This window comes from Momordica charantia (assembly GCF_013281855.1).
Source record: "Momordica charantia cultivar OHB3-1 chromosome 9 unlocalized genomic scaffold, Mcharantia_2.0 BLBB01000009.1, whole genome shotgun sequence".
NCBI lineage: Eukaryota > Viridiplantae > Streptophyta > Magnoliopsida > Cucurbitales > Cucurbitaceae > Momordica > Momordica charantia.
In genome coordinates this window covers 8380900-8391749 of record NW_028275167.1, presented here as the reverse complement: position 1 = coordinate 8391749, position 10850 = coordinate 8380900, and the positions used below count along the sequence as shown (strand labels likewise).

At 34.3% G+C, this 10850-nt stretch overlaps 1 protein-coding gene across 7 annotated transcripts; it reads left to right on the top strand.

Annotated features, from left to right (window-relative positions):
• The first annotated feature begins 420 nt into the window (after positions 1-420).
• LOC111023477 (ARM repeat superfamily protein) lies at positions 421-10622 on the top strand. 7 transcript variants are annotated; one of them, XM_022300921.2, is made up of 8 exons: positions 421-629; positions 1218-1351; positions 1450-1685; positions 1811-1949; positions 2345-2471; positions 2941-3059; positions 3160-3227; positions 10436-10622. In XM_022300921.2, exons 1-7 carry the CDS (start codon positions 473-475, stop codon positions 3190-3192), a joined length of 945 nt encoding a protein of 314 aa, XP_022156613.1. In that variant the 5' UTR covers positions 421-472; the 3' UTR covers positions 3193-3227; positions 10436-10622. The 7 variants fall into 7 exon arrangements, with proteins under 7 accessions (XP_022156613.1, XP_087974021.1, XP_022156617.1 ...); XM_088117895.1 differs by lacking the exon at positions 10436-10622 and adding an exon at positions 4031-4411; XM_022300925.2 differs by lacking the exon at positions 10436-10622 and adding an exon at positions 4002-4411.
• Positions 10623-10850: the final 228 nt, after the last annotated feature.

The following is a 10850-nucleotide window of genomic DNA, read 5'->3' as shown; positions in this document are numbered from 1 at the left end:
ATTTGAAGTGAGGCGTTTACAAGTTTTTTTTGTTTTTATTTTTTTTTTAAATTTCATTTATAAGTTAATTTATTAAGTTGATTTGATTAAATGGTTTCATCTATTATTACTTCATATTAAAACATTATATTATTACTCATCAACATCATGCAAAATTATTATAAAGATATTATACTTTCTTTTTATTAAATTCATTAGTTTCCAAATTAACACTATTAGAAATTACAAATCATTTCCGTCTATTAAAATCTCTAATTTAAAATCATTTGGGTCGAATTCCAAAAACAAATTGGCATAAAAGTTTAGCATAAATTTGAAATTTAATTAAATTTATTTTCTCTCTCTAAAATCCGCTTGTATTGTACGCAACTAAATTTTACCAAATTGCCCCCAATGCCTTTAAACCCGTCTTCCTCCTCCAGAACACGCCCCCATTTCCATTTTGCACCTCACTACCAAGCTCTACTCTCTCATGGGCTCCGTCGACGGCAATGGTTGCTCATCGGAGATGGAGAAGTTCCTCTGCGATCGCTTGAATGACCCGACTCAGCCCATTGCGGAGCGCTTCCGAGCCCTCTTCTCCCTCCGAAACCTCAAAGGCCCCGCCCCTCGCGATGCCCTAATTCTTGGTCAGTCCTCTTTTTCAAACCTTTTCCTTTTCAGAAGTACAACTTCGGCTCATGTTTCATCTGTTCATTGTTATTATTGTTCCGTTTTTTTTATTGCCGAAATAAATGCTTGTCAATTTCTCCGAAGTAATTTATTCAGTTCTGTCTTCTGTGTTTGTTTGGTCGTCCAATAAGGATAATTTGCTATGGATCTGATTGATATTGATATTTGGTCGTCCTCTTTATTTAACTTTTACTAGTTTTAGAAGACCTATTTCCTATGAATATTAAGATTCCATAGTTATATTAATGTTAGGAAAAATCTTCAGGAAGGAACGTAATCAAATTGATAAAATTCTGTTGCTATACCCTACAACAATTATAAATGAATGGAAAGATAACAGAACAAGAAAAGAATTAATTAATGTACTGAATATAGTTTTTAAAAGTGTAAAAATGGCTTGTATAAAATCTTGTCAAAAGTTTCAGATTGCATTGGCCGCTCCTGATAGTCTTGGAGATGCTTTTATAGTGTTAGGACAATGTAAAGCCTGCAAAAGAGTGAATGTAAAAAGGGAAAGCTCATGGTACTTATTTTTGTTTGCATAGCGACTAGAGATTCTTCAAATTTGTTGGCTCATGAGGCTGCATTTGCATTGGGTCAAATGCAAGATACAGATTCCATCCCAGCTTTGGTGTCTGTTCTTAATGATCTTTCTTTGCACCCCATTGTTCGGCACGAGGTGAAATTAATCCCCATTTGATCATGTGTGTTTTGAATTTGATCCAAGTGTTTTGTTCTTCCATCTAATCCGTCATATTTGTTTCTGTAATGGTGTAGGCAGCAGAAGCTCTAGGGGCTATTGGCTTAGAGAGTAACATTCCTCTTTTAAAAAAGAGCTTGGCTTTAGATCCTGCTCAAGAGGTTAAAGAGACATGTGAATTGGCTCTTAAGCGAATTGAGCAATTGAAAGATTCTGGTAATGAAGGTGAATCATCCACAATTGAAAAGTCACCGTTTATGTCTGTCGATCCAGCCGCACCGGCTTCTTCTAATGCTTCTGTACATCAACTGAGGTATGGCAAGGCAATTGCAATAAATGCAATCTACTATTTGTGGTATATAAGAAGATTATCGTTTGAGGTAACTTTTAGTTCACAATAGTTTCTTATTACTTTGGTACCTCATTTATCCTTTGAAGGGAGATTCTTCTCGATGATGATAAGGGCATGTATGAGCGGTATGCAGCTCTTTTTGCTCTACGGAATAATGGCAATGATGAAGCTTTAACTGCAATTATCGACTCTTTAAGCTCAACAAGTGCTCTGCTAAAGCATGAGGTTTGTTTCGCACTTATAATTTTATTTGACCGTATCTTGACCTTGAGTAGCATTAGCCATCACTCAATCTATATCAGTAACTAGTAAGGACTGTAATTTCTCAGAAAACAGCAGTTTTATTTATCATTTTTTGTTTATTTTCTCTTTTGGAACTTAATCTGGTTTATTATGTTGACTGTGTTCTTACTGTCAGCTTAATAATAATTCTTGCTGCTTGTGTGTCCCTTTTTTTTTAGTTCTCATTTATTTTTAAATTTTTGCTCTTTTGAAAATAAATTTAATAGATATTTCAAGGTTGGAATTATCTTTTGAATTAATTTAGGTTGAATCTCTGCATGCCACATTGTAAAGTTACTATTTCTTCATTTGAATGTTGCTATTTTGTGTAATTATAGGTTGCTTATGTATTGGGCCAATTGCAAGACAAAGCAGCTTCTTATGCCCTTTCTGATATACTTGAGAATGTTAATGAGCACCCAATGGTTAGACATGAGGCTGCAGAAGCTCTTGGTTCCATTGCTGGTATAATTTATTTGACGTTCTGTTAAATCCTGAAAGTATTATTTTTTTTCCTTTGTTTGATTTGCTAAACAGAAAGCTAAAAAAATTTAACTCTACTACTAAGTGCTTTGTAAAGAATCCTGAAAAAGTAATCTGCTATTGTGATGTGATGGGTCTTTGTTATAGTTATATATGATAAATCACATAAGAACTTACCTGCACTATCCAAGTTACTATATGTAGTGTTTCCTTAAGTGTTAAGTGCTCTGAGGTGTAATAGCTCTTTTGGGGATTAAGAGCAGGGGACAAAAAAGAGGTGTGGAGTGTGGACTCTTTTCCGAAGAGGCGCACAAAATATGATAAAAACAATGATTTTATGAAGCATGAAAAATTAAAGAACTGGGGGCTTTGTTTAAGAGGTTGTTTAGTTGGTGCTTCTGTCGTTGTCTGCTTCTTTATTTTTTGGATTATGTTTTTGTTGTACTTGTAGATGAAAGAAGCATAGCACTTCTCAAGAAGTTTGCGAAGGATCCCGAGCCTATCGTCTCACAGAGTTGTGAGGTTGCCCTAAGTATGTTGGAATATGAAAGGTTGGGAAGATCATTTGAGGTATACATTCTTAGCTTATTGACCATTTTTTAATGGATGCGTTTTTTAATACTTTATCAACACATATCTGTAAGTAACTTTAAAAAAAAATACCATGCAGTTCCTGTTTATGCAATCTCCCCAAGTGCAATAAGTTGCAACAAACAGCAGATAGCATCAATTGCCAAGGTTAGAAACAGGTCCATCTATTGGCAACAAATAGATATAGTGGAATCAAAAGCATGCTTAGTTATATAGGTGATTCTTCGTTGACATTTTGGATATCAGCGAGATTGGAACAATTTATACAATAGTTATCTGTTTTTATTATCTCAGCGGGAATGAAAAACAACAGAAATTTTACTCAATAGCATAGAAAGATTATATATTTCTAAACATGTTAGCATGTTTAGTTTTTTTAAACCAAAAGTTGTACTTGTACAAAATGTTTAACTTTTTAAAAATAGGACACTTGTAAATGGTACAGTTGTTTGTTGACTTTGCTGTATCATTCGGCTTCAAGAGATTCATTCCATAATGGAATAACAAAATATTTTGGATATTTTTACTTTTGCAAGTTGCAGAGTAGCAACAACCTGTTGGGAGTTGGGACTGGGACATTTAGGAGGTGTTAAGATCTTATTTCGATTTATGTATTCAGGTTTAAGAGGTCAATTATATGTTTAGTAAGTAAGTTTGCTTATTTAATGTTACAGATTTGTTTATTCTTAAGTTATGAGTTTGCTTATTTAATGTTACAGATTTGTTTATTCTTAAGTTATGAGTTGCTAATCCCATAAACTATTGAAAGGTCAAGTTTATGTTTGTGCTATGAACTATCGAAAGTAAATTATGTTTGATGTTGGGCAGTAAAGTTGACTGATTAAGGTTTTATCAACTTACTATTTGAAGTGAGTTGAGTCTTAGTCAAGGGACTAAAAGTGTTCATGCTAAATTACGAAGCTTGTGTTGAGACTCATGCTTGGATCTAGACTTAGTGAGGATGCTGGTTGGTCTGTGAATTGGACAAATTGAGTCGTTTGGCTAAAAGGTCCACGATGAGACGCAATGCTAACTGTGGGAGGGGAGAGCAAAAGGAGTGAGATCACATGGTGGAGTTTCATGGAGCAGATTGCGGGAGGCAATCTCATCTCCAAGACGCTGATTAGAGTGGGTGGTCTAGGTGAAATGGAAGGATCGGGTGGGGTGGCAGAGTTTGAATGGTGATCAGCTTTACCTGTGCTCTTGCCCTACGAGATGAATCACATATTAGACTATGTAAAAAATTGCATAATATCAAATCATGTTGAGATGTTACCTTGCACTATAGTTGTAACTAGAACTTTATCTAATTCAACTTTGACTTTATCTTAGGCCTCACTACTTCCACATTTCTCTCGATGTGTCATGCTTATTACTCAAATTGCACTGCACATCCTTTTGAATTTTGGCCTTGGCCCTGGGCATTGCCCTCTCCCTTCGACTTTTTGGTATTGTGTAAGGGTCTAACGCTTTCCAGAGTTATTAAAATGTGAGTTTTAGCCATAGTTGATAGGTGGGAGTCGTAGTTGATGGGGCAAGAGGCAATGTTGATCGAATTTGATTGGAGGTCGATAGAGGCGGCTCCAAGTGGTCATTGCATACTAGGCAATCGATGTCTATGTAGTCCTCGAAAATTGATTTGAAGGATCATCCATCCTCACCGTCATTACACTCCACGTTTGTTGACTCTCTGTTGGTAGCATTATCCTCTATATTAGGTTTTTGATCGACAAAAGTCTCCCAATATCACCACTCAACATCAAATTCCTAGAGTGTAGGAGTAGTTGTTGTCTGCGATGAAACAAACATGTCAGCATAAATCTTTGGCAACAAAACAAATATGCATCTAAAAATAAACGTAGATATATTTTTTTTTTCCTTGAGAGGATTCTAAGACATCTCGTTCTAATGTGACAATGGGAGTATGACCATTTAAGCATGTGAGACATGGTTGTATTGCTCAATTGGTTTGTTGGCAGGTACAGTCTCGTATGCCAAACCCTATAAATAAACAAACGAAATATATATATTCGGTGTCAGATGATAATAATGTAGGTGATTGGTAGCAAATGTAATAAGACATTATAGATGATAGTTTTACCTAGAAAGTAGGGAAAAATTCTTACAAACTTATACTTGACGATGTAACTCTCATTTGATGCGACCTTTGTCTTATAACCTGGAACCTTGTATCTCATTGCATTTTGAAGGCACTCAATTGTCCTCTCCCATATAGGGGTTCTCGATTCCCTAATCTGTGCTATTGAAGTAGTCAAAGTTGTCAACTTACCCATACAAATCTTTGTTAGCAGTGGAGTTCTTATTCTTTCTCGTCATTATGTATTCGGGTGTAGTGGATTAGTGACACCTTCAATGCATCGTTGTCATTCGCAAACACTAGTTTTTCGTATTGTTTTCGAACGCATCAAGGTTGGAGATCAACCAAATCGTTGAAGTACTCCCTTTGAAGGCGTGTTTTCGACACCTTCTTCTGAGCCATTGCACCTGAAAATTGCCACAATTCAGTGATGCGTAGGAGTTTAGGCTTCGAGAATGTCACAATGGTTTACTTCAACAATGTGGTCAATCTCCACCTTGATGCATTAAAAAAAAACACTATGAGAAGTTAGTATTTGCGAACGACTATGCATTGAAAGTATTGTTGATCTACTACACCGAACTCGTAATGATGAGGAAGAATAAGAAGTCCATTGCGGACAAGGATTTGTATATGCAAGTTGAGGACTTAGACTACTTCAACAACATGGATGGGAGAATCTCTACATGAGAGAAGACAATTAAGAGCTTTTAAAATGCAATGGAAGGCAATGTTCAGGGTTATAAAGATAGGACTGCGTTAATCAAAAGATATGTCACCAAGTATAAGTCTCTCAAGATTTCCACATAATACTTTGATCTATAATGTTTTCTTCTTATGCTCTTGATCACCTATATTGTTGTCATTCGATGTCTAATAATCATCCTCACCGTCACTATGTTCCCAATGTTGGGGGAGGAAACTAGGGTGAAGATTAGGACTATCTAATGCTGTAGCATTTCAGCAAAAAGGAAAATTTCCAATAGGATTTCCTGGACATGATCAGTAACAACATGCTCAACAATCTGTATGTTCATCAAATTTGGAGAATCAGATAAATGCATACATGGCTAAGAATGATGGCACCCTTTAGAGTCAAGATGCATTGATTTATAGGCAAGTAGCATCATTGAGAAATCTAGAAGTACTGATGGGCCAAATGGCAATGGAGTTAAAGAACAGACACTACCTAGTGACACTTAACATCTTAAGAAGGATTGAAAGGAGCAATGCAATGCTCTCACGTTGAGAAGTGATAAGGCATTGTCATTAGCCCATCTCAACGGTACAGATGATGTCTGAAGAAGAGAATTGCCAGAAAAGCTTTAGAAGGCTTAACGATAGTTGAAAGACGAGGTTAATGCTAAAGTGTCTACCATTGAAGCGCTAGCAGAAAATAGGATACAAGATAGGAATCACTCTGTATAAACTATGAACAGAATTCCTGCTAGAGAAATCGATGCCGGAGAATTTGGGTCTGAGCAGCAGAAAATCAGAAGCAGCTAGAGGCAGAATCGAAGGTTGCACCAGTAGAGTAATGACCAATTTCGCCCTAGCCCTAGTGTTTACTAAGAAAAATTAAGATGTTCAGTTTAGGAAATTTTTGGACATACTTAAGCAACTCTATGTCAACATCCCGTTGGTGGAGGTGCTCGAGCAAATACCAAACTATGTCAAGTTTTTAGAGGACATCTTGGCAAAGGAGAAAAAGTTGGGAGAATATGAGATTGTAATGCTTACAAAGGAGTGCAACAATGACAAGCAAGATACCATAAAACATGAAGACCTTAGGAGCTTCACAATCCCAATATCAATAGGAGGTCAGAATGTGGGACAAGCTACATGCGACAGGCGCCAGTATCAATCTGATGCCATTGTTAATATATAAAAAATTAGGAATGGGAGAGACTCAGTTGAGTGTCATGCTGCAACTGCAGATAGATCCATAATGCACCTAGAAAGAAAAATAGAAGTCCTTTGTACAAGTAGATAAGTTCATTTTCCTTGTTGATTATAAGTGTAGATTATGACGTTGATAAAGAAGTTCTTATTATTTTAGGTAGATCTTTTTTTTTTTTTCCAAAAGGGAAAGCTCTAGTAGACGTGCACAGGAGAGAACTGACTATGAGAGTACAAGATCAAGAGATTACGTTTTATGTGTTTGATTCGATGAGGTATCCTGCTGATACAAAAGAATGTTTAGTTGTACATTTAGCTAATGATTTGTTTGTTGATAACCTGAGCCAAGAACTGTTGCTGGAGTACATTCAAAATGGAGGAGCTATGACTCAAGAAGATGCCAGTATGGGTAACAAGAAAATAGTTTTATCTAGGGAGTGTTAGTCAGAAGTAGTGGTCAATGAAGAGAGTTTTTGAATCATTGGGCTAAGAGGAGAGAGTACTCAAGCCGTTGAAGCCGTCTATTGAAGAGTCGTTGAAGTTGGAATTGAAGTCATTGCCCCAACATTCGAAGTATGCATAATTAGGCAAGTAATAAGAAACCTTACCTATTATTCTTGCTGCATACTTGTCTGAGGAGAAAGAAATAAAATAGCTGGGTGTGTTGAGGGAGCGTTGGCTGGACAATAGCATATATCCACGACATCAGTCCTAGCTTAGGCATGCTCAAAATTGTACACAAAGAAGCATGAAAGAACTCTCTCGAGCCCCAGCGCAAATTGAACTCTGCCATAAAAGAAGTTGTGAAAAAGGAATCATGGGTACCCAAGAAAGATAGAATGACAGTAGTAGAGCTCAAAGAATGAGCTAATTTCCACCAAAACGGTAACAGGGTGGAGAATTTACATGTAATGCTAGACAGGCTGGCCAAGTAGAAATAGTAGGGACAAGGGTAGTGATTTACACAGACCATTCAGCAATTAAGTACCTTATGACAAGGAAGGATGCTAAATCACGCTTTATTAGACGAGTTCTTCTCGTGCAGATCACCTCTCCAAACTTGCTGCTGCACTCCTGAAGCAGAGACTATGGAGATCAAAGATTCATTTGCCGATGAGCAATTAATGGCAATTATGCTAATTGGACTTATAAGAAGATGCATTTCGAGAAATACAAGTAATAGTAACATAATATCACTAATATAGACATGAGGTTAATATTAATATTTTTAGTGCTAGTTTTCACATTTTCAGAAAAAAAGATTAATATTAATAAATTTCAATTTATTTTAAAGGATGAAATGCTTATATGTCATTTTAAATATTTGTTATGATTTTTTTATTCCTATAATTCTTTAAGAAATATAATTAAAATGGACATTTTGTAGACATTTATACCAATATTCTTACATTTTTAATAATTTTTCTATATTACTAAATACAATATTTTTGCAAATATTTAATATTATTAAAAGAATCCCTCCCCCAACCTATGTGATTTTGTTAAATGTCCATTTTAAACGAAATCATTTTATTTATTTCTTAAAAACAAAATAAAGGAAAGAATCCTAATTATTATTCTTTTTTAAAGTTCTGGAATTAAATAGATATTATACAATTTTAGAGGGATAAAAATGAGTGAAGAATCATATAAGTAATGTAAGTCGGTAGTTTTTATTTATCCTTTCTTTCATGGATGCCTGGATGGTAGTTCATTCCATGGTCGGGGTGAGGGGTGTAGATACCACAAGAATTTTTAGATTTTTGAAAGTTTGTGGCCAAAATCTACAAATTCGTCGTTGAAGTACTCTCACCATAAATAACCCCGTCGTAGAAGATTGACAATGAAATTTACAATTCGTCACCAAAAGTCGTTAAAATTTTGTGACGAAATCATTTTGTCACCAAAGATCCTTTTTAGCAACAAAATGATATTCATCGCCAAAGGATATCTATGATGACGAAATGCTAAGTTCATCGCTAAATGACACCTTTAGCGACGAATAACGTTCCATCGCTCTCTGACAATGAAATTCACATTCTATTGTTCTCATTGTTTTCGTTACATAGAACTAAAACAATATAAATATAAATTTGAAAGTTTAAGGATCAAAATACAAATTTTGAAAAGTTAAAAATCAAAATAAAATAATCTTGAAGTTTAGGTCTTGTTTAGTAAGCATTTGATTTTAGGTTTTTTGTCTTTGAAATTTAAGCTTACAAACACTACTGCCTGCTTCGTTGTTTTATAATCTATTTTTTAAAAATATTTTCAAAATCTAAGCTAAATTTTGAAAACTAAAAAAAAGGTTTTAAAAAAACTTTGTATTTATTTTTGAAATCTAGCTAAGAATTCACCAAAGAAAATTGAAAATATAAAAAAAAATTGGGAAGAAATAAACATAAATTTTAGGACAATATATTTTTGAGGTGGATGTCTATTTGATCTCTAAGGATTCAAAAGAGATAATCTTGTAGCCGAGGTTTGGAAAATGATTATTAGGTGGTCCTTGAACTTATCTGACCATTCGTTTATGAGGAACTTTGTCATTCTCATCATTAAGTGTTTGACAAGTAAGAAAGAGAAATGCAAAAACATAATTTTTTTTTAATAATAATAAGTTGTCAAATATGTAGTGGTGAGGAAGATAAGGTTACTCCTCATTGTTGAGGAGGCAAGTATTTTCTTAGCTTATTGTTGAAGACATAATATGACTATTTAATTACATTACTACTATAGTGGTTGATTTGACAATATATATTAGTTTTAATATTCCTTTTTCTTTTTCGATGATTGGACTTCCTCTCTCTCTTTCCTCCCTCTCCTCCCCCCATCTTCCAACGAACTTCGTCACCAACTACCCTTCCTAGTAGTTGTAGTCTTTGTTAATAATCACATTGAAAAGATAAGAGATCTAATAAGAATTTATGATAAAAATGAACTATCCCTCTTATTTTATTAAGAAAAAAAAAATCGTAGAAAACGCCTACAACTATTTCCTAAAGGTTAGAGATTGAGATACGTGGGTGGTTTGGAGTAAGTAAGATAAACTGGTGAGTTGGACTCTGGGTGGTTTGGAGTAAGTAAGATAAACTGGTGAGTTGGACTCTCAAAACTTTTTTTTTTTTTTTTTTACTTTTTCTTTGTATTTTTTTATTTTTAAGTTGCACTTTGTTTGTTGGTTTTATTATCACATTCAAAAAGTTGACAATGTGTCATATTATTATTATTTTTGGGAATTTTATAATTTTTTAAAATTATTTTTTTTATTTTTTTATTTTTTCTTCTTCTATTCTTTATTTTATTTATTTATTTATTGTTGTTGACATACTTCTTCTATTCTTTCTATGCCATGCAGACTGCAAGTGGAGTTGGACAGTTTTCTAACGCCATCTGTATGCTCAGTAGCAACGTGGTCTTAACTAGGGCCCACACTTCTTAAGTATATGTTATTAAAAAATGTTAAATTACAAATTTACCTATTTTGTGTCGTATAGATATTCCTTTGATTTATTTGAAATATTTTGAAATTCAGCGACAGATAATGTCTCTAATAAATTTTTGACATTTCAGTAGAGGTTAGTTTAGTAACTAATAAATTTTTTAATTTTAAAATATGTGTAATTATTGAACTGAAAGGTGAATGACTCATTAGACCCAATCCGAAAGTTTTAGGGACGAAGACTTATAATTTAACCTAAACAAATTAGAGTAAAACACCTCTATAGTTATTGAAGTTAATTAGTTAAGTTTGGAAAATATAGTTCTCAATG

Coding starts and splice junctions, on each gene's coding strand:
- LOC111023477 (XM_022300921.2), top strand. CDS start 473: ATGGGCTCCGTCGACGGCAATGGTTGCTCATCGGAGATGGAGAAGTTC. Junction 630..1,217: donor TCGCGATGCCCTAATTCTTG/GTCAGTCCTCTT, acceptor TTGTTTGCATAG/CGACTAGAGATTCTTCAAAT. Junction 1,686..1,810: donor GCTTCTGTACATCAACTGAG/GTATGGCAAGGC, acceptor TATCCTTTGAAG/GGAGATTCTTCTCGATGATG.